This window comes from Bactrocera oleae, chromosome 3 (genome assembly GCF_042242935.1).
Source record: "Bactrocera oleae isolate idBacOlea1 chromosome 3, idBacOlea1, whole genome shotgun sequence".
Lineage (NCBI taxonomy): Eukaryota > Metazoa > Arthropoda > Insecta > Diptera > Tephritidae > Bactrocera > Bactrocera oleae.
Genome location: NC_091537.1, coordinates 6,889,845 through 6,912,795, shown reverse-complemented (window position 1 = coordinate 6,912,795; position 22,951 = coordinate 6,889,845). Strand labels below are relative to the sequence as shown.

Genomic DNA, 22,951 nt, shown 5'->3' with positions numbered 1-22,951 from the left:
AAGGTTATTCGAGTTTGGCACAGCTGAGGTTAACGTTTTTTCTAGTTTTATATAAAGGTTTGCTACGCCCTAACGTGTTTCCCCTGCTTTGATCCATGCTAGTTGCAAGAGTATAAAATGTTCGGTTACACCCGAACTTAACACTTCCTTACTTGTTTATATAAATATTCATTTTATCAATTTGAAACTTTTGAAACCGACAAAAGCTCTCTTAATGCACTTGTCAAATTACAGCTGATAATACCAGAGAACGTATATGATATATGATATACGTTCTCTGATATAGCCACGAAATTAATGTAAACAAAACGACATCGATACACGCGAATTCGCCTCAAACGAGGTAAACAAACACCAACACCAACAAAGATTATTTTTATACGAACGCAACAAGTTTGCAACAGCTGTTTATAAGTAAATAACCGATTTATTTACATACAGCAGCTGATTGTCACTTTTGACAGTTTTGAAAAATAAACAAAAATGTCAACTGTCAAAGGTGACAGATGGGCGAAGTAGCCAGCGGCCATTTTTATTTTCACTTGTACACAGTGGAAAAATCGACCGATTGGCAAAGTGCATAAATATGAAGTTTTAGTAAAAAAAAAAGCAGAAATTGTTGTGAATCTTAATAAAAGTTAATATAGTTTACAGAATGTCTGGTTCACAGCGTTCTTTTGCGCAGAAATTAACGAAGTAAGTACTTTTTCGCACAGCCGGAAATTCACCGGCTCAGCTCAGTGCATGAGCGCAGCAAAGTGTATGTTTCTATTTACTTTCACCAAAACTAAAAATTTTCACTTTTACTAAACCATATACGCAGGCACAATTCGTCCGAAGTGCGAAAAAATGTCGTCGTTAATCATTTGCAAACAAAGGCAGTGGATTCCGGCTCGATGTGTTCATCAACGGTGAGTTTCCTTAGAGAAGTAAGTTCAGAAGGTGGGAGGAGGGGTGATGTAAGCTGCTTAAAAATTGGGTGGGGCTCATATGTGCTTACACAAATGTAGGTCGCTCACCCCATGTAATTAAAACGTATTTGGAGGATTATACATAACTTCTTTAATAGTTTCACGTGTAAAGCTGAGATATTATATTATATTAATCATTCATGTACATAAATTAGTGTTTATAGCATTCAGACTATAAATATTTGTAATATACAACAATTAATAGTACTGTACTGTTATACATTTTTTACTCAGCTTTCGCTTACGGAGCCCGTTGAGCCATTGGATTATGAAGAATTTCTTACACAACACATGAACATATTGAATAGGGACCCACTGAAGCATATACTCGATTTTCCACCTACTGATGTGGCTGTTAAAATCATTCCGCGTAAGATACGCACCATTGAACATGTTGTGCCGAAAGAAAATATGTAAGTAATATACACATAAAATTTCATATCGAGTTAACTAAAGAGTATATATTTTCTCAGCGCCGAACTACCGCTCTATGTGCAGGAATGCGTCAACTGTTATACACGTTCGTGGAAAGTAGTCGAATACGCACAGCGTCACTACTCCAGTTCCTGTTGTTCACGCGAACGCATCGATCGTGGCACCATCAGTCCGTCTGCCTACCAGCAAGAGTTTGAGATCGACAAAGAATTCACCTCTTTCGATGAGAACCTAACAGACAAAAGCGATAGTTGCACACCAAGTTCACGACAATCTATCGCCAGTTTGTCTTCAGTAAGTTCATGCACAGATACATTGACGCCACGCGGCTCTTGGGCTAGTTTTGATTTGCGACGTTCGGTAAATGATCCACTAATACCGAATTTATTAGATGATGTGCCACCGGAACAAATTGATCAAACGAATGAGTCACGTCGACAAGAAGATCGACAGGAGGCGCTCTTTACACTCTATCCTGAAGCTGATCCAGAGGATATTATCGAACGACGTTTACCAGCTGAAATACCCATGGAACATTTGGGTCATCGCATACTAGTGAAATGCTTACAGCTACGTTTGGAATTAGAAGTGGAACCAATTTTCGCCACAATGGCAATTTACGATGCGAAAGAACGTAAAAAAATATCGGAAAATTTCTACTTCGATATGAATTCAGATAATTTGAAGCGTATGCTCAGCACACATGTGCGTTGCGCAGACGCAAGCACACAAAGTCGTGCTGGCATTTTCGAGATAACATATCCGAGTAGCGACATATTTCTAGTCATACGTTTGGAAAAAGTCTTACAGGGTGATATCAAAGATTCTGTGGAACCGTATTTAAAAGATGACAAAGATAAGTATCGCGAGAAAGCCAAATCGAATGCTGCTGATTTCTGTGAGCGTTTAGGTAAATATCGTATGCCATTTGCATGGACAGGTATTTATTTGAATAGCATATTTAATGGTGAGAATGTGGAAAATAAAGATGCTGTTGCTGCTAATGCAGAGAAAGATACCACAAGTGGTGGTAATTTGACGTCGGCCGTGAGCTCTAACAGTTTAGGTGAGTTATCAATATTATTTGTATTTATGTAATAATTATTTACAACAAAAAATGCAGATCGCAAAGCATCCACTAGTAGTTTTGATCAACTACGCCGTAAAGCGAACGATATGAGCGGCACATTAACGCGCCGCGGCTCGCTGGAACGCAAAGAAAAGCGGCGATCCTGGTCACTGGATGACTTTGCAAATGTAATTGAGACTTTCCGACCCATAACGATCACAGTATCCAGTTTCTTTAAACAAGTAAGTGCCGTAATAAAATTTTTTGTTTATATAAATTATTACTAATTTACTTTATTCAACAGGAATCTGATAAAATGAAGGATGAAGACCTCTACAAATTCTTAGCCGAGTTGAAACGTCCCAGTAACGCAATGAAAAAATATAAATGCATACCCGGTTCAATAAAACTGGAAATTTTACCTTGTCCCGAAGAGGTGAAAAACGCTTTAACACCCGAATTAGCCAAAGTCGATCCTTATCCCGAAGATAAAACGCGTCCAATCAAGGAAATATTGGAATTTCCCTCCACCGCTATCTATAATCCACATTACACATACCGCAATTTGCTTTTCGTCTCACCAAAAGAGTTGAATTTCTCCTCACGCGCCGGTTCGGCACGGAACATCGCCGTACGCGTACAATTGATGGCAGGTGAAACACAAATGGATGCAGTAAATGCAATTTACGGCAAATCTTCATGTCCGGAATATGCCAGCGAAGCCTTCACTGCGGTCAACTATCATAACAAATGTCCAACATTCTATGACGAAATCAAATTTGCACTACCAGCGTATATTAAACAAAATCATCATCTCTTCTTTACGCTCTACCATGTTTCGTGTCAAAAGAAACCGCAAGAGGTGCAACCATCTGTTGAAACGCCTGTTGGTTACACGTGGCTGCCACTGCTGCAGGATGGCAAATTGAAAGTGGGCGAATTTCAATTACCTGTCATGGTGGAAACACCACCAGAGAATTATTCATTCATACCGCCAAATGTACACTTACCCGGCACAAAATGGCTGGATAATCATCGTCCCGTCTTTACGATAACAGTGGATGCCGTTACGGCAGTGCACACATTGGATCCACACTTGGATGGGTACTAAGCATGAAACATAAGTTTATTTTGAAGTTTATTTTCATTTTTATTATAGTTTCTTTCTCACTTGCGATTATTTGGATTCACGCAAAATACCGCCACGCATTGGTGAGGGCAATATGGAGAATGAAATGAAAAAGGCACTGCTGGAGATTGCTAGTGCTGAACGCGAACCATTGGTGAAGAATCTACATTTGGTGTTGGATAAATTAATAGAGCTTTTAGTGACGGCCTATAAAATAGGCGGTCAACCAATTTCACTAGGTTCGACCGTCTTCGAAATGCTTTGTATGGTGTCGGCGAATCTCTCGGTAGGTTTTTTCACATGTCATGAATACTTTTAATACATTTCTGAATATACCATTATATTACAATTTCTAATCTATACAATACTTTAGATTCTAAATGATGACTTAGTGGTCGACCAGTATGGCCGTCAGGCGCTGCTCTCTACCTACGTGCAGTTTCAATGCCGCATACCACATCCATTCGGTGGCAAGCGGCGCATCACGTACAGCCGCAGTAATGCCGAAGAGTTATCGGCTAATGCCGCCGAAACATACAGTCTCTACGAAAATGTATCCATTGGGCGCAGTTTGGATCGCAAAGGTTTATATTATATATACATATATTTTTTTTTTTGCTCTTAAAATTTAATAACACCAATATTTTATATTTAGAGCACACGCTAGAATTGTCGCCCACATTTGGTAGTCGCGATGGTCAAATACGCTTGCTACATGAAGAATTGGCATTACATTGGGTTGTGGCCAGCGGCAAAGCAACCGAACTCGCCATGTCCAATTCATGGTTTCTCTTCGAATTGATTGTCAAATCCATGATTGAGCATTTAGATTATAGCAGCGCTTTAACTGCGCCACGCAAACAACGTTTCCCACACCAATTTACGGATGATATTTCGACACTTGTACATTTGGTAACCACTAAAGTGGTGGGCTATCACAGTGAGGAACCGAAATTAGCGCAATCGCTAAATGCCAGTTTGGGTTTCTTCATATTCGATTTATTTAGCATAATGGATCGCGGTTTTGTCTTTGGTCTCATCAAAACTTATTATAAAGTCTTGATATCGAAGAATGCCTCCATACCGGATTTGATGAATTATAAAATCGACTTTTTACGCATAGTGTGCAGTCATGAGCATTTTGTGGCATTAAATTTGCCTTTCGGCACGCCTTACACCACTGTATCGGCGCCTTGCAGCCCAACGCCGAGCACCACGTCGAGCAATAGTCAAACATCTTATGTGAGTTCAACGCATTTAGTTGTTAGAAATTTGTAATTTTTCATTTGATACTTTGCCAGAGTTCCATGGAGCGCGCTTTGAACGCGGATTTAAATGCAGATTTTCGGCAACAACATTTTCTCGTCGGTTTGGTTTTGAGCGATTTGGCGACAGTGCTTGAAGTGCCGTATGTAGCGACTCATTTAAAAATGCCAAATAATACAACTTATATAAACGCTGCACTAATTTCATTTATCTCTCTTAATTACAGCAATCCCCAGCTGCACGGTAAAGCCATACGTTGCATACGCAATCTAATGACCTCGCACGATTTAGATCCACGCTACAGTGAGGTGGAGGCGCGCGCACGCGTTGCTTCGCTCTATTTGCCTCTACTGGGCGTCGTTATGGATGTTATACCACAACTACACCCATATCTCACAGACACAAATGATCGTCTACAAAGCATGGGTTTATTGGAAGACTATCAAGGTCCCCACCAGAGTCTTTCCACCTCCACAATTAATACTGATTTCAATTACGCCAACTCTGGCAATCGCACCTATAACTATCTCAATGAGCAGATAAAAAATAAATCTCAGTTGAGTAGCGAAAACACGCGACATTTGCTCGCTTGTTGTATTTGGGTTTTAAAGAATCTGGAACGTAGCGTCTTGTATCGCTGGTTGCTCGGTCTCAATCCGCATCGTGTGCATCAAATGCTGCAGCTATTGAACACCTGTATACCTTGTTTCGAGTATAAAGGTCAAAAGCGTTTGCCCTCACTCAAACGTAATACGCAGAGTTTTCGTAAACCGACCGATCTAAAGGAGAAACTAGAGGAATGCATACGTGGCACAAATTCGGCGCGTTATGATCTCATCAACAGGCGCAAAGATCGTAATTCGACGGAGAAATTTCGTTGGCGCAAAGATCAAATGCCATATCGTTCGCAATTCTACGACAACGCCACCAAAGCGGATCCCGAACTCGAGCTGAACCATTTTATCGAAGGCTCACTGGCCACCGAGATCTCATTGATTATTTTGGATGCCTTGGAAATCATTGTACAGGTTGCTACCAATTCGGAAATGCACCACAATCTATTGGGGACAGTGTTGAAAGTAATGCTGCATGCGCTGTCGCGTAATCAAAGCACATTATCGCTACAAAATCTGTTCGCCTCGCAACGTGCATTGATTTTTAAATTCCCGAATTTGCTTTTCGACGAAGAGACAGACATCTGTGCAGATCTATGTTTGTTGCTGTTGAAGCATTGCGGTTCATTGCTGCCGGCTATACGCTCACAAGCTTCGGCATCACTGTACTTGCTCATGCGGCAAAACTTCGAGATCGGAAATGTAAGTGCAAATGATATAAATTAGTCATATATTATTGTGCTCAAGTATATTTAAAATATTCCAACTCATTTCTAACTAGAACTTTGCGCGTGTCAAAATGCAAGTGACCATGTCGCTCAGCTCGCTGGTCGGCACCAGTCCTGCATTCAGCGAACAATCTTTACGTCGCGCACTGAAAACTGTACTCGTTTACGCCGAATCCGATCAGGATCTGCAAGAAACCTCGTTTCCCGAGCAAGTGCAAGATCTACTCTTCAATTTGCACATGATACTGTCCGATACCGTTAAAATGAAAGAATACCAAGAGGATCCTGAAATGCTGCTCGATCTCATGCATCGCATTGCCAAAGGTTATCAAAACAATCCGGACTTACGTCTCACCTGGTTGGAGAATATGGCGAAGAAGCATCGTGAGCGCGCCAATCACACCGAAGCAGCCATGTGTTATGTACATTCGGCGGCGCTGGTTGCCGAATATCTTAGTATGTTGGAATCGCAAACGCACTTACCCGTTGGCGCTGTTAGCTTTCAACGTGTCACACCAAACGCGCTCATGGAGTCAGCCGTTTCGGATGATGTACTAAGTCCTGGCGAAGATGGCATTTGTTTGGGCAATCATTTTACCGAAAGTGGGCTGAAAGTGTTGCTGGAAGAAGCATCGAATTCATTTCAAATTGCAGGCATGTACGAGGCCATGAATGAGGTGTATAAAATTTTAACACCCATTTGTGAAGCGAATCGAGATTTTCAGAAATTGGGCAAAATTCATGGTAAACTACAAGAGGCCTTCAATCGCATCGCACAACTGCAGGGCAAACGTGTATTTGGCACTTACTTCCGTGTGGGCTTCTATGGCACGAAATTCGGTGATTTGGATCAGCAAGAATTCATTTACAAAGAACCAACACTAACTAAATTACCAGAAATATTTAGTCGCCTGCAGGTGAGTTTTTTTTTTTTGCTAACAACAAACACGAAATATTCACTTTGCTAACGGTATACAAATTTTATGCGCTTTCAGAACTTTTATGCCGATCGTTTTGGTCCCGACTCAGTTCACATAATCAAAGACTCCAATTCGGTCGATATTAATTCATTGGATCCCGAAAAAGCTTATATACAAATAACCTATGTGGAACCGTACTTCGAAACTTATGAGCTACGTCATCGTGAGACCTATTTCGAGCGTAATTTCAATATAAGTGAGTGCAAAAAAATTTTGAATTTTTCTAAAATTTCTCAAAAAGCATATAATTAATATGGATTCTTTGCGTATACCATAGAACGTTTCATATTCGCCACGCCATTTACCAAGTCCGGCAAAGCGCATGGTGACCTACACGAGCAATGCAAACGTAAGACCATACTCACCACAGCCAATCACTTTCCCTACGTAAAGACACGTATACAGGTGATCGCGCGACAACAAATCATACTGGAACCGATTGAAGTGGCTATCGAGGATATACACAAGAAGACAGCTGAACTTGCAGCAGCTACCAATCAAGAACCGGCCGATCCGAAAATATTACAAATGGTTTTGCAAGGTTGCATCGGCACTACAGTCAATCAGGGACCTATGGAAATGGCTACAGTCTTTCTCGCGAATCTTTCTGATGGCGTAACGGTGCCAACCAAACATCAAAATAAGCTAAGACTTTGTTTCCGTGAATTCTCCAAACGTTGCGCCGACGCATTGAAGAAGAATCGTAATTTAATATCGAGCGATCAAAAGGACTATCAGCGAGAATTGGAACGAAATCATGAGCGTTTTGTGGAGCGCTTAACACCATTGATAACATTAACGGCCGCGCAGGCGCAGGGTGTTGTGAAGTAAGAACTGCTTTTTAATTTATCGCTTATTGTTAATTTTTTCCCCCCCATACCGCACAACTCTTTTACACACTTTAAAAGTATACTTTAGTCCTACACGTCCATTTGTTTATAGCTCTACGTGTGTGTTTGTGCGTAATATCTAATTTGTATGTAATTTTTATTGTTTTTATTTGTAGAGCCAATGCTTACATCTATAAAAGTACACCTTTAAAATGGTAATGTCACCAATTAGTTGGATTTGGTGAAGTATATCATGGGCACATACATATATGTGTATATATATGTATATTACTACACTTAATATGGATTTTTAATTCAAATACTTGAATCAGCTGAATAATGTATTTTATACCTTTCCTACCGACCCTCTTACATGTCTGTACCTATGGATTTTCTGTGGACCCTATTGTTATTGTAATATTCGAATATGTTTTTAGTGTTGCGGATTATTTTAAGTAATACCGTTTTTACTAAATATATAAACCGCATCTTTATGAATTAAGTATTAGTGTAATAGTATTAAGTTTTGATTTTGAACTAACTTTTTTCGAATTTAACACATACATACATATGTGAAATAGCTGTAGTTGAGACTTGATTAGTTTGCGCTTGGTATTTGAAAGCACTTTAACCGTTATTCTTATGACGCTAACTTTTTTCTTTGGTCTCAAATTTGAAAGAATTTTATTTATAAATAATATTTCTTTCATTCTATTTTTTTATAAATAATTTATTTTTTTATAAATATATTTATGTTTATAATTTTTTTTACAATATAATTTTTTTTTATAATTTTTTTTACAATATAATTTTTTTTTATAATATTTTTTACAATATAATTTTTTTTATAATATTTTTTACAATATAATTTTTTTTTATAATATTATTTACAATATCATTTTTTTTTATTCTTTTTACAATATAATTTTTTTTTATAATTTTTATTTGTATAATTTTTTTTTTATAATTTTTTTTTATAATTTTTTTTACAATATAATTTTTTTTTTATAATTTTTTTTACCAAATAATTTTTTTTTTTATAATTTTTTTTTATATAATCTTTTTTTATAATTTTTTTTATATAATCTTTTTTTATACTATTCAGTCAAAATATTGAATTTAAATAATTTCCTGAGTTCAATTACGAATATACATACATATGCACACATACATAAATTTATATATTTTTTTTATAATTAATTTTGTTTTATAACTTATTTTTTTAATATTATTTCTATTTTTTTTTATTTTATTTTTTTTTTATGGTTTGTTTTTTAAATTTAATTTTTTAATTAATTGTTTTAATTTTTTTTTTTAATTAGCCACCAAATATTCTTTGCATCATAACCAAAAATTGATTCCAAAAAATTTCATAATTCGTTAATTTAAATTTTTTCTGCACATTTTCATTTTCTGTTTATTCGTAAGCGCATTTGTAGAAATTTCAATGCAATTTATACACATCACTTTGAAGTACTAAATTTAGAAAAGAAAAAATAATAATATTTAGCACATGTAGCATTTTGTATAGTGTTACTCAATGAATGGTTTGTACTTTTATATCGAAAGCTTAAGAATGTAAGACATAATACCAATGTGTAGGTTTAATTGAGCAAATTTTGTTCACATAAATTATGTATTTTACTTAATTAATTAAAAATAAATGTTTGTAAAATTAATTAATATTGGTTTTTTGTTTTAACAGGTTTTATGATCTACCAAAATCATAAAAAATAAAATAAGTTACTGCATTTTATTCATTCCATATGCATAATGTGGCAACCAATAGAACTGCCAAACTGCCTTACCGACTCACAATAAAAAATATTTTATAATATGAAAAATTCTGAAAATTACCAGGCGCACAGAAATGGGCAGCAAGGTGATTGGCAAAATCTATTAGGCGCTAAAAAATCTATAACAGGTGGCAATGTAATGTAGCAAAACAAACTACATCAAAACATTGGTATAAGCAACAATAAAAAGGATGCAAAGCGTTGTTTACAAAAAACGTGTTGTTGTCATGCATATCTGGGAGCCTGGTGTTTGTAAAAATTTAGCCACACGAGCATGCGTCTAGCAAATTAAAAATGTAAATTAGGAGGAATATAAAAAATATAAGTTAATTAATTAATAATGTTGGGCACAATCAAATAAGTCTTTCCCCAAAGTTAGCATCTAAAAGTATCAAACGCGCAGAATTACACAGCAAGCCATGGTGATCAGGTAAAATAGTTCGACAGGTGGCAAGGTGGCGAATTTGTTGTTCCGCGTACGGTGCGAGCAAAACAAATGAAATAAACGTGATGAAAAAGGACGAAAAGCATTGTTTATGGAAACATTTGTTGTTGCTATGCATTTCTGCGCGCCTAGTAGATTGGGGAAATAATTAAGCAAGCGGTCAACGACGCAAAATCTGAAATTCGTTACTAACCAAATGGGTACTTTTAAACCGAGAAGATCTAAAATAAGAAATATCGAAACATAACGATTATATTTAACGTCCTATCTTCAACCTCTGATGTTTCTTTATAGCATTTTTACATTTATTGTTTATTTTTTTTATAACACACATTAAAAATCAACTTAACAATAGTCACAAGGATTCGTATATGCAAATAATGCAACAAGAAAAATAATTGTAGCTTTAACACCACGCACTAAGAAAATTTAGTGCGTCTTCCACCTCATTTCATTTTTAGAACAATCATAATTTTACAACTTTACGACAAGATATAATCACTCAAAATTGAAGGCATAACCTTTGAGGCCTTCGAAGAATTTTGTTTCATCACCAGCATAGTGCATAATATTCAATTTTTCTACAGCTAAGGCAAGATTCACAGAAGTGTCGACATTTCGTAATCTACTATCATTGGTTAGCGAATGCCATTCATTTAGGTCGTTAAGGACATTGGCGGGATTGCCCTCCTCATTTAACTGCTTGGGCATAATGTGGAAAGCACGTAACTTCTTAAGAAAATTATCTAAAAAAAACAAGGGGGAAACGTAGTGGGAAAAATATATAATATTATAGTAACATATAAATGAAAAATCATTAAAATTCTGACATACTTTGTGCACTGTTAAATTTGAAGCGTTCAGCATTTTCCGACCACCATTCACAGATCAGCCAAAGGTAATGCTTCGTGGTCTCTTCGGCATAACGAAAGAGATGCGTGGAATAGTTATCACAAAAAATTGTGTGTAATAATTGTACGGATAATTGAGAAATCTCAGCCACACGCGGTGTTTCTGGAAGAGGCAAAACAAAACAAATAACAAAATAAACATCGCACGTATTAGACTTTCACTAGTACTTACCAATTTTGCGACCTGTGCACCGCCATTGTCGCAGCAGTTGAAATAGCAGCGTTACAACGCTTAAACACAGCTTTGTGTAGCACTCACAACGAGTTGCAATATTACTATTGGTTGATTTCTTAGACCTACTCTCCATATTAGATGTCGAATTAGCCGTCGCAACCATTTCACTGTTATTTACAGAGATTTCACTGGAAATGCTTTTGCATGTAACACTTTTACAACTTTGAACTTTCTTTTCCGCTAGCTGTTGCTCCGCCTCTTCGTCTTCTTCGTCGTCGTCATCGTCATAGGAGGGCAGTAATTTGTGTATGAAATCGGGTGGCTTCATAAAGCAGAAGTGCGCAAAACGCACATGATTTTCACAAATGACGGTCAATAGCTGCATATGTGACACACTCAATATGTCATTTAGTGGAAATGCAATTTCCAACAGACCCGCATATACCTGCAGTATACAGGAATCGTTCGAGAATCGATAGAGCGAACGCATGCGATCGCTGTAAAATGTGCTATCATCGCTGTTTACGCAAATTTGTTCTAAAGCCGCTGGCAGACGCGTCAACTCCAGCACGCAATAAGATAACTCACAAAATATCCATGCACTCGGCCGCACAAATATCAGCTGTTTTAGTAAACCACCAACCAGCAGTTCTATGTGTGCGTTATCGCCTGTGCGCAGCTGTCGCAATAGTACACGCAAGAGAACGGCAAATGCCTCAAGTACGCCGAAGTGTGCACAAATCTCACGTGAGTAGCCCAACTTGGAGATGGCATGGCATGCTACCTGCAGCAATGCATAGTCGCCGTGATGTTGCATCAGTAGTTGTTGTGCAAAATTTGGCGCTCTCCCACACATGACGCTTAAAGCTGAAATATAACGACGCAGGCTAATTGCCCGCTCATCCTCGCATAATTGCTGTTCTGCGTGTAAATTGCGTTTAGGGCTTGCGTAGTTATCATTACGCAAATCATATTCGTGATAGGGATGTACATTGCAGTACTTAGGAAACTCTAATCCATGTACATATGTCCAAAACTCGGGTAATGCATTGCAGGCGGAGGCGATAGCACGTTCATTGAAATCAGCTGCTTCCGTCGAGGTCCACGACCATTTCTGTCGTTGCAGTTGTAATTGTGCCAGTAGCGTTTGTGCATTGGCCAACTCCAATTGAAATGGTGTATGTTGTCGTTTCCCTGTGACACGCTCTTGTGTGCGTTCAAAGGCATTTGCACTGATTTCCGTTAGATGCGTGTTGTTTATAACGCCCAATCCTGTGGGTAATGAAAAATCACGTAGACGATAAAGGATGCGCGCATTTTGTTTATTTGTCGTTTGCTCCACATCTTCGTCCATAGGCACATCGCCTGCAACGTTGGCATTGCGTATACTCATTTCTAAACGTTGAGTCTCGTCGGCGTGACGCATCTTCAGCACTGAGTATTCCACTTTGCGCAACTTTAATTCCGAATCCTTGGCCTCCACACATTTTGTCAACTCGGCAATTTTGGTTTTACATTCAGTTTTCGCCGCTTCGGTACTCATAATTTTTTCCATTTTCAATGTTTGCAATTGTTGCTTCATGTGACGCAACTCATCGCGTAACAATGAAGACTGTAATAGAATAAAGTTGTAGTTTCATTTGAAAAAGAAAAATAATTTTTTAGCTTACCTCTCCATCCTTGCTTTCGATTTTGGCCTTCGATTCACTGAGATCTTTTGTGAGTTTAGCATTTTCTGCTTTTATAGTATCCAAACGTTCCATCAACATTTTTACTTGCCGCTCCGTCGCAACTTGCCGTCTTGCCGCTGCTTGCTGGCCATCTGATGTTTGAGCTGTATTTACTTGTGTAGCTTGTGGAGTTATATTAGTTATGCCATTTCTTCCAATTACTGTCGCTATTGGTTTTTTAAATACATTGTCTTTCTCAACATATTGCGCTGGAGCTACTTCTTGCCCTTTTTTGCCATTTCCAGCTACGTCTAAAAGCTCCGCAAAATCATCGTCATCAGCGAACAATTCGGAAAAATTGTTGTTTTCTATCGTTGGAGGCGCACTAGCCGAGGCTTTGAGTGCAGCATTTGCTGTTGTAAAGCGTTGTGTGCTCGTGGTGGCATGGATATGTGGTGCGAATTCACTGAAAGTAATATCACTGTCAGTAATATTTACTTCCGATGTTTTAATAGCCACTTGAGATTCGGCTACTTGAGTGGCCAATAGTATAACATCGTCGTCGTCATCATCCCATAAATTATTATTATTCACATTATTGCGAGCAGGACTTTGTACATGTACATCAACAGCATTTGAACGTATGTGATTTGGCCAAGACTGACTGGGACCTAAAGGTCGTCCTTTGTTTATGCTTACATCCAATTTGGGCTTCTTTGTGCTACGCCCAAACTCCTTGAATGGCTGAAAACGCTTTGCCATAGTGATGATCAAAATACGACAAAAGAAACAATTTATTAAACACTTTAACGCTTTTCATATAACTTTTATAATTATGCATATAAAATATCTTTTAAATTCGCCAGATTGAAAAAAATAAGTTGACTTTTTATATATCCCGGCAAAATCAACAATGGTGAAGAGGATCTCAGTGTGATGCCATATAATTGTATTTCTTTGCCGGAAATTATTTTTTGGGTATTAATTTAAATTAACACTTCGTGTAATCCTATTTTATAAGTTTTCAACATATAGCAAATAATATATGTACATGTTAATAAATTTTGATAATTTTTTTAGAAGTAAGTTTATTTTTATGAAAAACATAACGAAGCAACACCTGATTCATTAAGGTCGATATTTTCCCCTTTCTTTCGTTGACATTTAGCGTCTTCAAAACGAAGATAAGACCAAAACAAACATTTTTCCCACGTGCCTGCACTACCATCTTCATAAAAGTGCGTATTTAAAAATTTAAATCTCTTTTTATTAAGCAGGAAATTTGTGTGCAGAGATGTCTACTAATATTCAACGTCCACGATTGTATATGGATGAGCACAAGTTGAAACAGGATCCGCATGATTATGGGCTTGCCGACGAACCCTTCAGCTTAGAAGCGTTTAAGAAAAAATTTCAAATAGTTGTTGTAAAGTAAATAAATCGAATTTTTTCTATTGTACTCTTCCCGGAATTAATCATTAAATATTATTGCAGATATGATGGGAATGAAATGGAATTCGATATGATCGGTGTTCATCCAGGTATAGCAAATGCTTTTCGTCGTCTAATGCTCAGTGAAGTGCCCAGTATGGCTATTGAAAAGGTGTACATATACAATAATACATCAATAATGCAGGATGAAGTGTTAGCCCATCGTCTTGGTCTTATACCACTTCGTGCAGATCCACGTCGTTTTCTATATAAAACAGAGGAGAGTGGTGATCAAGGAAATGAACACGATACTTTAGAATTCGAATTAAAAGTAAAGTGTACACGACGTAAAGATGTAAAAGATTCTTCAAATTTCGACACAATCTATAAAAACCACAAAGTCTATTCTGGTCAAATAAAATGGCTACCAAAAGGGAAACAATCGCAAATTTTCAGTGAAACAGATGTGGGTTGTATACACGACGATATACTGATAAATCAACTACGCCCTGGTCATGAGTTAGACTTGCGACTAATCGCTGTCAAAGGCATTGGAAAAGATCATGCAAAGTTTTCACCTGTAGCCACGGCGTTCTACAGACTGTTACCTGAAATCAAGTTAAACCGTAGAATAGAAGGCAAAGAGGCATTTCTTTTACAGAAATGCTTTTCACCAGGTGTGATTGGTATTGATGAAAATGACTGTGCATATGTAAAAGATGCCCGTTATGATACTTGTAGTCGCAACGTGTATAGATATCCTCAATTGGAAAACGCAGTAGCAATGTCTCGAGTGCGCGATCACTACATTTTTAACGTTGAATCCGTTGGATCTCTTAAGCCTGACGTGATTTTCATCGAAGCAGTAAAAGTACTGAAAGAAAAATGCCGGAAATTTTTAGAAGAAATTGAAGCAGCGTAGATGAAAAAGAACTATTTTTCTTACGTAACTATTGGAAAAATAACAAACAATTAAATGTTTTTAAAATATATCGTGAAATAAAATTAAATTAAAAAAAAAATTAATATTTAATGCAGTTTGTTTTTACTTCACCAATCGCTGTCAAAGCTATTAAAATAGTAAGCAGTGCAGCCCTGCATACATATGTCATAACTATTTGTTTTGACAGTAGAGTCAGCGTATACAAACAAATGTCATTATTTTCATATATTCTTCAACCAAGAAAAAAATTAAGGCGAAAATTATTGTCTGCTAAATTTTTACATAAAAAGTTTCACAAAAATAAAATTTCGACGTAACCCTTTCGGACAAAATAAAAATGTCTAACGGTAAAATTTATAGTTTTTTTGAAAAGTCTTAAATTCAGCTAACATAAAAAACTTATGTATTTACCTGTGTATTGCAGATAAGAAAATAATGTCCACGGCAGAGCCACCATCTGCACCAGCCTCCATTAATGATGCAGCATTTAGAAATTGCAATAATGTAACTAATTTACTTATGAAAATATATTGTTTGTGTATATACCCGATACATGCGTGTGTATTTACAGCGGCCGCCACCACCCTCATATGAAGAGAGCCAACGAATGTATTTATCTGCTCCAAATCATCAAAATCATGGAGCACCAAATCAAATTTCTACTCCATATATGCAAACTTGTAATTATAACGCTACATCTAGTTATATGCAAAGCTATACCGCAGCAGCACCACCGCCACAATACTATCAACACCATTATGTTACAGCTACTGCACCACCGACATTCAACAATGTGAAAGAACCACATGTATTGTCTTTAGCGCCAGGTGCCAAATTACGCACAACTGCAGCTGGGGCTGTAAGCATACCCCCTCCGCCACCAGGTTGTGCTCCAACTGCGGCGCAGTATGCAGCGATGCAGGGCCAACCTGTTGTGCTAAAGAAAACAAAACGATCGTTTTTCTAAGGAATAACTGATGATCAAAACAAGCGTTAAATAGACATCGTAGAGAGAGGATGAATCAGTGGTCCTATATTTTGCGCGTGTATATATATATGTGACAAGCCGATTTAGCATTTGAATAAAAACCATTGCTATAATACGCTTATTGATTATAAATGTTAAAAATAAATACATTTGTATGTATTTGCATAATCGCGAATAAAAGGAAATTTTTGCTTTTCTTCTTGTTCTCACATATCTTTTGAGGTTTATTTTATTAGCAAACATTATATTTGCGTACCAGTTTCGATTTCACATAAATACAGTTACAAAAAGGTTATCGGAGGTGACTAAAAAGTAAACTATTTCAATAAGCACATATATACATGGATGTATCTACTCAAAGATATTTTCAAAATATGTACTATCAAACGTTTGCACACGCACAAAACCATCCTCACCACCTGAAGCATAACTTTTGCCATCCGGATGAAAGGCCAAACTGTTAATGGGACCGAAATGACCCTTTAGTCGAGCGAACTCCTCCTCATAAATTAAGTGGAAGAAACGTGAATCAAATTTACCAGCCTTAGTAGATGTAGTTGTCACCTCCATAGCATCTTGGCCACCACCCAACACTACGTGGTCCATAATCGGACTAATTGAAGCTGAATTCACAGGTCTCTCAGTTTTATAGGTCTTTAGACACATTAGAGATTCGGAATCGAATAGTTTTGCTGATGTATCCTTGGAAGCAGTGACAAACATTGTGCCATCGTTGTTCATTTGCATATCGTTTATACCAGCGGTGTGATCATTTACAGAATTAATCTCACGACCTCCTTTGCGAATGTCCCAAATAGAAATTTGTCCGTTATCGTGCCCTAGAAAATTTGAAAATATTACATGCAAAGCTACAAATAAAAACTGAAAACTTTACCTGTAATGATGGTTTCATCTAAAGGTCCCCAGAGCATAGAAGTGATTTTCGAAGGTAACATTGGTATACGCAAAATTGGAACCTGTTCTTCAATGCTGGAATCTGCCGTACGCACATCGATTATAAATAACTCACAATTTTGACCCATAGCTTTATCTGTAGAGTATGCCGCTTGATTGCCGGAATAACTAAAATTACATGTACGCACAGAAGATTTGGCAGGGATCGAAGCAATCACAGTACCATGTTCAACATCCCATATCTTTGTAGTCATATCACCGGCACCCGATATAAGTTTCGATGTTGTCCAATCAACGTCCAGACACCAAACCGCGCCCTGGTGGCCATCGTATGTACCTAGACGTTCACCGTTTAGTGAGTACCACACGTTAGGCTTTTGATCCTTTGAGCATGAAAACAGAAGGTCACCCTCACGATTAAACTTAATTTGCGTTATGGAACGCTCATGTCCTTGCAGCATTAAAGGTCTCTAAAATAAACATACATTAAAAATTGATTCCTCATGAAGTGGCAATCGATGAGCAACTAAATGTTTTTAGGTTAGGAGTCGAGAAAGCAATTTCACAAAACCATAATATTTTGAGATATTAATTGTAGTTCAAAATGCTGTTGATTGCACAAAACGATTTTGCCACAAAATTAACCAAATATTTACCATTTTGTACTGTTTTTTATATGTTTTCACAAAAATTAATTTCTTTTAATGCTGTGGACAGCGCTTTGAAATGTCAAAAAGAAGCTTCGTGTGCAGAGGCAGTGCTGACAATATAAATTTCAATTGAATGTCATTTGCAACAGAAAGATGCCACGTTTTTGCTTTGCAAAGAATTTATAGCAAATCTCGATAGATCTACAAACCGGTGAACTTATGTTTAAATTTAAACATATAAATACACATATAAAATATTACCAACATTTAGGTATGAATACGTTTACTTATGTACATATATTCACTTTTGAAAATTTATTGCGCGATTGTTGGGTATTAGCATTATTTTTAAATGCAAATTAATTAAACATATTTTCATTTAATAATACAACTCAGAACAAAATCTTACTACAATTCCTTATGATCTTAACCAAACCAAGACTTTTTGTTCAAATTATTCCATTTGGTGATGTTTACTAATATCGAACTTATACATTGATCCTTATCGCGATTTTGACCATAATAGTCCACAAATTCGCCATCGGGATTAACTAGGTACATAATGATAGTGTGATCCACCTGTCGAAAAAATTATTACGTGAATAATTATGACATATATATTTATATCCCATTTAAAGTCATACAATATAATCGTTGTCAACGTCGCGTGGACCAGCGCTAAAGTAAACACGGAATGCTTTGCAAACCTTTCGTATTTGATCAACAGTACCGGTAAGACCCAGTAACTTTGGTGAAAATTCTTTCACATATTTGCCAACAATTTCTTTGGTATCACGTTCCGGATCCACAGTAATGAAAATCGGTTGAATTTCTGGAGTTTGTGGTGACTTTTCTACAGTTATAAATGTATTAATTAAAATCAATACAAACAGCTTTCACCATAATAATTCTTACCTATCGCATCAACCACCGCTGCCATTTTTTCCAATTCGTCGGGGCATATATCCGGACAATGTGTAAATCCAAAATAAATCAGCAACCACTTCCCTAGAAAATCTTCCGACTTGCGTACCTTACCCTCCGAATCAGTAAGTTCCCAAGAGCCACCAATCGCCGCTTTACCCAATTGCCTTTTTCGTTCGCGCATTATTGCCTCCTCTTTTTCCTTCTTTACGTACAACATAAAACCTAGACCGATTGCACCGGCACCACCAATAAAAGCTAAGCTCTTCCACGAAATCGGACCCTTGCCTTTTGTAGGGTCTGTGGCAGCAAAACGTCGCTGTATATGATTGGCCGGTGAGTTTATCAACTTCGATGGACAAGCATGTGCTTGAAAAACCAGTGTTCTACTACAGTTGTTCATCAAACGATATATATTTCGTGACATTATTTTTTTTAATATGGATTTTTATTGACAAATATTAGTAGGTTACTAAAATTAGGAGATGTATTTCAACCAGCTGTGCGGCTTTTTACGTAAAACAAATGTGTAAAACTAGAAGAAGCACGAATGAATAGGAACAGCTGATTGGAATTAAAGCAGTGCCAGCCCAAAGAAAATATTTAACGGACAATTATTTAAAAGTTTGTAAATGTGTAGTTTACGAGTTAATTAATGCCTGTTTGATCTGAACGATAGAGAAATAAAAATAAAAAATAATTTTATTGAAGGCTTGGTTTCATCGAAGTCCCTATGAAAAATCAATAGTTTAGAGGGTATTGCTGCATACGAAATCGGGTACTAATATCGTTAAATGTTTTTAACCATAAATGATATATGTATACAAGTGTGTCCGTTATATCTCCAAATTAATTTTGACTTTGCAAACGCCTCCTCAAGTTGATTTTTTTGTCTTAAAAAAAGGATTCGAAGGAAACAAGCTCCTTATTTTCAATTTAAACCGTGCCTAATTAATTTTACTTTTCCCATACATTTTATATGGGATTTTTTGATCTTTTGCAATAAATTTTGTATTTCCAAAGCAAATAAACCTACAACTTGAAACGAATGATATTCTTATAAAAAATTGTTCGCTCTTTTTCTTTAAATTTACATTTATATATTTATTATACGCAGGTAATGTTATGCGTTTTGTAGAGCAGAAAGTTTTGTAATAGAAGATCACTTTAGCAAAGTTTTAGATTTACTTGCTTAATGCAATATGCAAAAAAATCCCATGTTATTGTATAAAAAAGAAATATAATTTAAACACGGTTTAAATTTAAAAAAAAATCTTTTTAAAAAAGCAAAAACTGAACTAAAAAAAAATCAACTTGGGAAATAACGGACACCCTAATGTATAATTTATAGAGCGGATAAACTAAGCAGTCCATTTCGATCTAATGACGAAGTGACCCAACCCAAGTGATCAAATATTTGGATGTATGACTATCACTGTTTATATATATTATATATTTACAATCAACGTAAATAGTCAATCGTATTGAAAGCCAGGTGAAGCGATAGTGAAATTCTTAAATCACAATTAATGGATTGAAAAAAAAACACAATTTTTGTTTTTGTTTTTAATCTTAAATCAATTATACTTAATATAATTTTCAATTTTTTTTTTGTTCTTTACAATTTAAAAATTCTCATAATTTATAATATTGTATATATCATATAATTATATATATGCATATTTATATATGTATGTATGTATGTATATGTAAGTAAGTGTGGGTCATTATTTATATATAGTCTACATAATTATGAAAGTATGTTTTATAATGTACATACATATACATATCATATGTATGTATGTATGCACGTTTAATCATAAAATGAGTATAACATTTACATATATGTATGAAGTTATGCATGAATCCAGAGCGTCGTCGAGTACATTTAAATAAAACACAAATCAATTTGTAAACTATAATAGACTGTGTTATGCGTTTAAAATATAGAGCAAGTAAGAAGTTTGTTTTACTTTGCGTTTCCCTTCTTTTCCTAACACGTTTTGTTTTAAATAATTTAGTTTTCATTATTTATTGAAGAATTTTCGCATTTGGTTTGCGTTAAACTAGCGCCATATAATCAGTACGCCAGTAAGTTGAATTACATCATTCAATATTCCGTGGTATCTTCTTTAGATTATGCATTTATTTAATCGTTTTTTTTTTACTTTTTTCAATCTTAATTGAACTACTACTTTTTATATAATTATGTATGTGTATGCATTCATGCATGTGTTAATGTACTATGTTTATATTACTATTTATAATAATGAGAGCGTTATTTCATCATCTATTATTTTTTATTGTAAATTGTTTATATCTACTTAATATATGGTGTGTGCATGAGTGTGTCTTTCTTATAGCGTTACACCATTGCATTTCATATTCATATTTTTTATTTATTACTTTTTCTCCATTTAATTTGTTCTTATTTAAAACTTTAATTTTAGAGTTAATATTGCAAACCATTCATAGTTCAATTTACTTTCTTCCTCCTCAACTTTTTATTTTATTTAATGCGTATTATATATGATTTTTATTATATATGTATATCAATAGTTTTCACTTATAAAACATTTGAAAACTAAACAACATATATATGTTAATTTTTATTTATTTATTTATTTTTTTAATGTAAGTATGTAAATACTTGTGTTTGTCGTAACATCTCGTCTTATCGAGTAAACGGCAAATAAAAGTGTCCAGTTTAGGTTGTCTGTATGTTTATTTGTAAATTGCTCATAACTATAAGGCAGAGACGGTCGAAACTTGTTGTGCCTAATTTGTGGAAATCATGTAGGGGATAAAAAAAAAAAAATATAAATATATATTATCAGTTTATTAAAACTAAGCGTATATATACTTTTGTTATATTCAAAACCTGCATATACAAATATTTTTATATAAAAATGAGAAACTCCAATGTCGTTTTCGCACTTCAAATGAGAGCAAATGAAATAAACTGTATGTAAAATTTCTTTTAGTACTGCTAGTATTTCGACCGCTACTGTAATCTGGTGTACTTATGTAATTGCCTCTATTTTCCAACGTACATATATACCACCTACCATATTGGTAAAGCTTTTTGATTAAAATAAATTTTAATTAAAAAAAACTTTAAATAAAACATATATATATATATATAAATTATTTAAAAAAAATTTAAAAAAAAAATTATTTAAAAAAAATTTAAAAAAAAATTATTTAAAAAAAATTTTATTAAAAAAAATAATATAAATTAGAAAAAATAATATAAAAATCAAAAAAATTAAATAAAAAGAATTTAAAAAGATTCTAATAAAAATTCAAATACCTTTAATTATGTGTACATTGAGGGATAGTAAGATGGTAAGAGTTGAGAATACTTGGTCCTACTTAAAAGTGATTATTCTTTTCACCTTACCACAAGCAAGTTAAGAACATTAAACTCTTTTGTCATGAACCTATTTTGTAAAGATCTCTTAATTAAAATAAAAAAATATACTTTTAATAATTATGTATGAAGAAATGTACCCAGTGTGTTTTAGAAAAAGATAAATTCATTCAGCTAATTGTGTACCCCATCTTTATAAGATAATACACCCGGTAATTTTTTGAGACTTTGGAATAATAAGGTAGCAATTACTTACTATTCGGTTTTAGCAACGACACACCACAAATTAACAACAGCCGGCAATTGACCCGGATTTTATCCGGCCAAGGGCTGGTAAGTAAAAAGTCAATCTTAGCATTTGTTATATATTCATGGTATGCAGCAATGATTTTAGAATATAGGTATGAGCGAGTATTGTGCTATGACGCTTGCTCATACATTAAGAATGCGTTGAAATAATATTTTGAAATATATGTATATACTACATAAACATCATTTTAATATCCTGTTGAAACGCCAGCGTTTCTATTGGAATTTTTTATAAAATGTTTATAATAAAACAAAAATTGGAAATTAAAGTCCATGAAAGAAGCTTTTTTTTAGGGGATGAGGTTTTGGAAATAAACTGTAACAATGTTTTTTTAATTTAAAAAAAATAAAATAAATTTTCATATTTGTATGCGCTTTGCCAATATTTTGTTTACTATA

At 35.3% G+C, this 22,951-nt stretch overlaps 6 protein-coding genes across 6 annotated transcripts; 3 read left to right on the top strand and 3 right to left on the bottom strand.

The window, feature by feature from the left end:
* Nucleotides 1-556: 556 nt before the first annotated feature.
* Zir (dedicator of cytokinesis) lies at nt 557-8,698 on the top strand. Its single transcript, XM_014231837.3, has 15 exons — nt 557-696; nt 824-911; nt 1,206-1,384; nt 1,445-2,472; nt 2,530-2,717; nt 2,780-3,579; nt 3,635-3,890; nt 3,978-4,188; nt 4,260-4,846; nt 4,906-5,012; nt 5,097-6,186; nt 6,266-7,129; nt 7,208-7,388; nt 7,470-8,019; nt 8,199-8,698. The coding sequence occupies exons 1-15, from the start codon at nt 656-658 to the stop codon at nt 8,239-8,241; spliced, it is 6,213 nt and encodes a 2,070-aa protein (XP_014087312.2). The 5' UTR covers nt 557-655; the 3' UTR covers nt 8,242-8,698.
* A 1,848-nt stretch (nt 8,699-10,546) lies between these two features.
* On the bottom strand, nt 10,547-14,107 carry mus304 (mutagen-sensitive 304). Its single transcript, XM_014231935.3, has 4 exons — nt 13,020-14,107; nt 11,347-12,961; nt 11,098-11,277; nt 10,547-11,009 (listed from the first exon to the last, which is right to left on the bottom strand). Exons 1-4 carry the CDS (start codon nt 13,779-13,781, stop codon nt 10,762-10,764), a joined length of 2,805 nt encoding a protein of 934 aa, XP_014087410.2. The 5' UTR covers nt 13,782-14,107; the 3' UTR covers nt 10,547-10,761.
* Nucleotides 14,108-14,191: 84 nt separating this feature from the next.
* Nucleotides 14,192-15,746, top strand: Polr1C (RNA polymerase I and III subunit C). Its single transcript, XM_014231921.3, has 2 exons — nt 14,192-14,450; nt 14,514-15,746. The coding sequence occupies exons 1-2, from the start codon at nt 14,314-14,316 to the stop codon at nt 15,370-15,372; spliced, it is 996 nt and encodes a 331-aa protein (XP_014087396.2). The 5' UTR covers nt 14,192-14,313; the 3' UTR covers nt 15,373-15,746.
* Nucleotides 15,600-16,594, top strand: LOC106615617 (uncharacterized). Its single transcript, XM_014231923.3, has 3 exons — nt 15,600-15,740; nt 15,818-15,897; nt 15,965-16,594. Exons 1-3 carry the CDS (start codon nt 15,731-15,733, stop codon nt 16,358-16,360), a joined length of 486 nt encoding a protein of 161 aa, XP_014087398.1. The 5' UTR covers nt 15,600-15,730; the 3' UTR covers nt 16,361-16,594.
* Nucleotides 16,567-18,104, bottom strand: eIF3i (eukaryotic translation initiation factor 3 subunit i). Its single transcript, XM_070107374.1, has 3 exons — nt 17,953-18,104; nt 17,277-17,766; nt 16,567-17,220 (listed from the first exon to the last, which is right to left on the bottom strand). Exons 1-3 carry the CDS (start codon nt 17,953-17,955, stop codon nt 16,733-16,735), a joined length of 981 nt encoding a protein of 326 aa, XP_069963475.1. The 5' UTR covers nt 17,956-18,104; the 3' UTR covers nt 16,567-16,732.
* A 108-nt stretch (nt 18,105-18,212) lies between these two features.
* On the bottom strand, nt 18,213-19,403 carry Scox (Synthesis of cytochrome c oxidase). The gene is made up of 3 exons (XM_014231868.3): nt 18,862-19,403; nt 18,591-18,799; nt 18,213-18,525 (listed from the first exon to the last, which is right to left on the bottom strand). The coding sequence occupies exons 1-3, from the start codon at nt 19,295-19,297 to the stop codon at nt 18,373-18,375; spliced, it is 798 nt and encodes a 265-aa protein (XP_014087343.1). The 5' UTR covers nt 19,298-19,403; the 3' UTR covers nt 18,213-18,372.
* Between the last annotated feature and the right edge of the window lie 3,548 nt (nt 19,404-22,951).

Bases quoted from the DNA above. Each gene is read 5' to 3' on its own strand.
- Polr1C (XM_014231921.3), top strand. From the start codon at position 14,314: ATGTCTACTAATATTCAACGTCCACGATTGTATATGGATGAGCACAAG. The intron at 14,451-14,513 runs GTAAATAAATCG...ATATTATTGCAG, and splicing joins TTTCAAATAGTTGTTGTAAA to ATATGATGGGAATGAAATGG.
- Zir (XM_014231837.3), top strand. From the start codon at position 656: ATGTCTGGTTCACAGCGTTCTTTTGCGCAGAAATTAACGAA. The intron at 3,891-3,977 runs GTAGGTTTTTTC...ACAATACTTTAG, and splicing joins TGGTGTCGGCGAATCTCTCG to ATTCTAAATGATGACTTAGT. The intron at 4,847-4,905 runs GTGAGTTCAACG...ATACTTTGCCAG, and splicing joins GCAATAGTCAAACATCTTAT to AGTTCCATGGAGCGCGCTTT.
- mus304 (XM_014231935.3), bottom strand. From the start codon at position 13,781: ATGGCAAAGCGTTTTCAGCCATTCAAGGAGTTTGGGCGTAGCACAAAG. The intron at 11,278-11,346 runs GTAAGTACTAGT...TGCCTCTTCCAG, and splicing joins GTGCACAGGTCGCAAAATTG to AAACACCGCGTGTGGCTGAG. The intron at 11,010-11,097 runs GTATGTCAGAAT...TGTTTTTTTTAG, and splicing joins CAAATTTAACAGTGCACAAA to ATAATTTTCTTAAGAAGTTA.
- eIF3i (XM_070107374.1), bottom strand. The intron at 17,221-17,276 runs GTAAAGTTTTCA...CAAATTTTCTAG, and splicing joins AGATGAAACCATCATTACAG to GGCACGATAACGGACAAATT.
- LOC106615617 (XM_014231923.3), top strand. The intron at 15,898-15,964 runs GTAACTAATTTA...GTGTATTTACAG, and splicing joins CATTTAGAAATTGCAATAAT to CGGCCGCCACCACCCTCATA.
- Scox (XM_014231868.3), bottom strand. From the start codon at position 19,297: ATGTCACGAAATATATATCGTTTGATGAACAACTGTAGTAGAACACTG. The intron at 18,800-18,861 runs GTAAGAATTATT...TTATAACTGTAG, and splicing joins AGCGGTGGTTGATGCGATAG to AAAAGTCACCACAAACTCCA. The intron at 18,526-18,590 runs GTATGACTTTAA...TTTTTTCGACAG, and splicing joins ACGTTGACAACGATTATATT to GTGGATCACACTATCATTAT.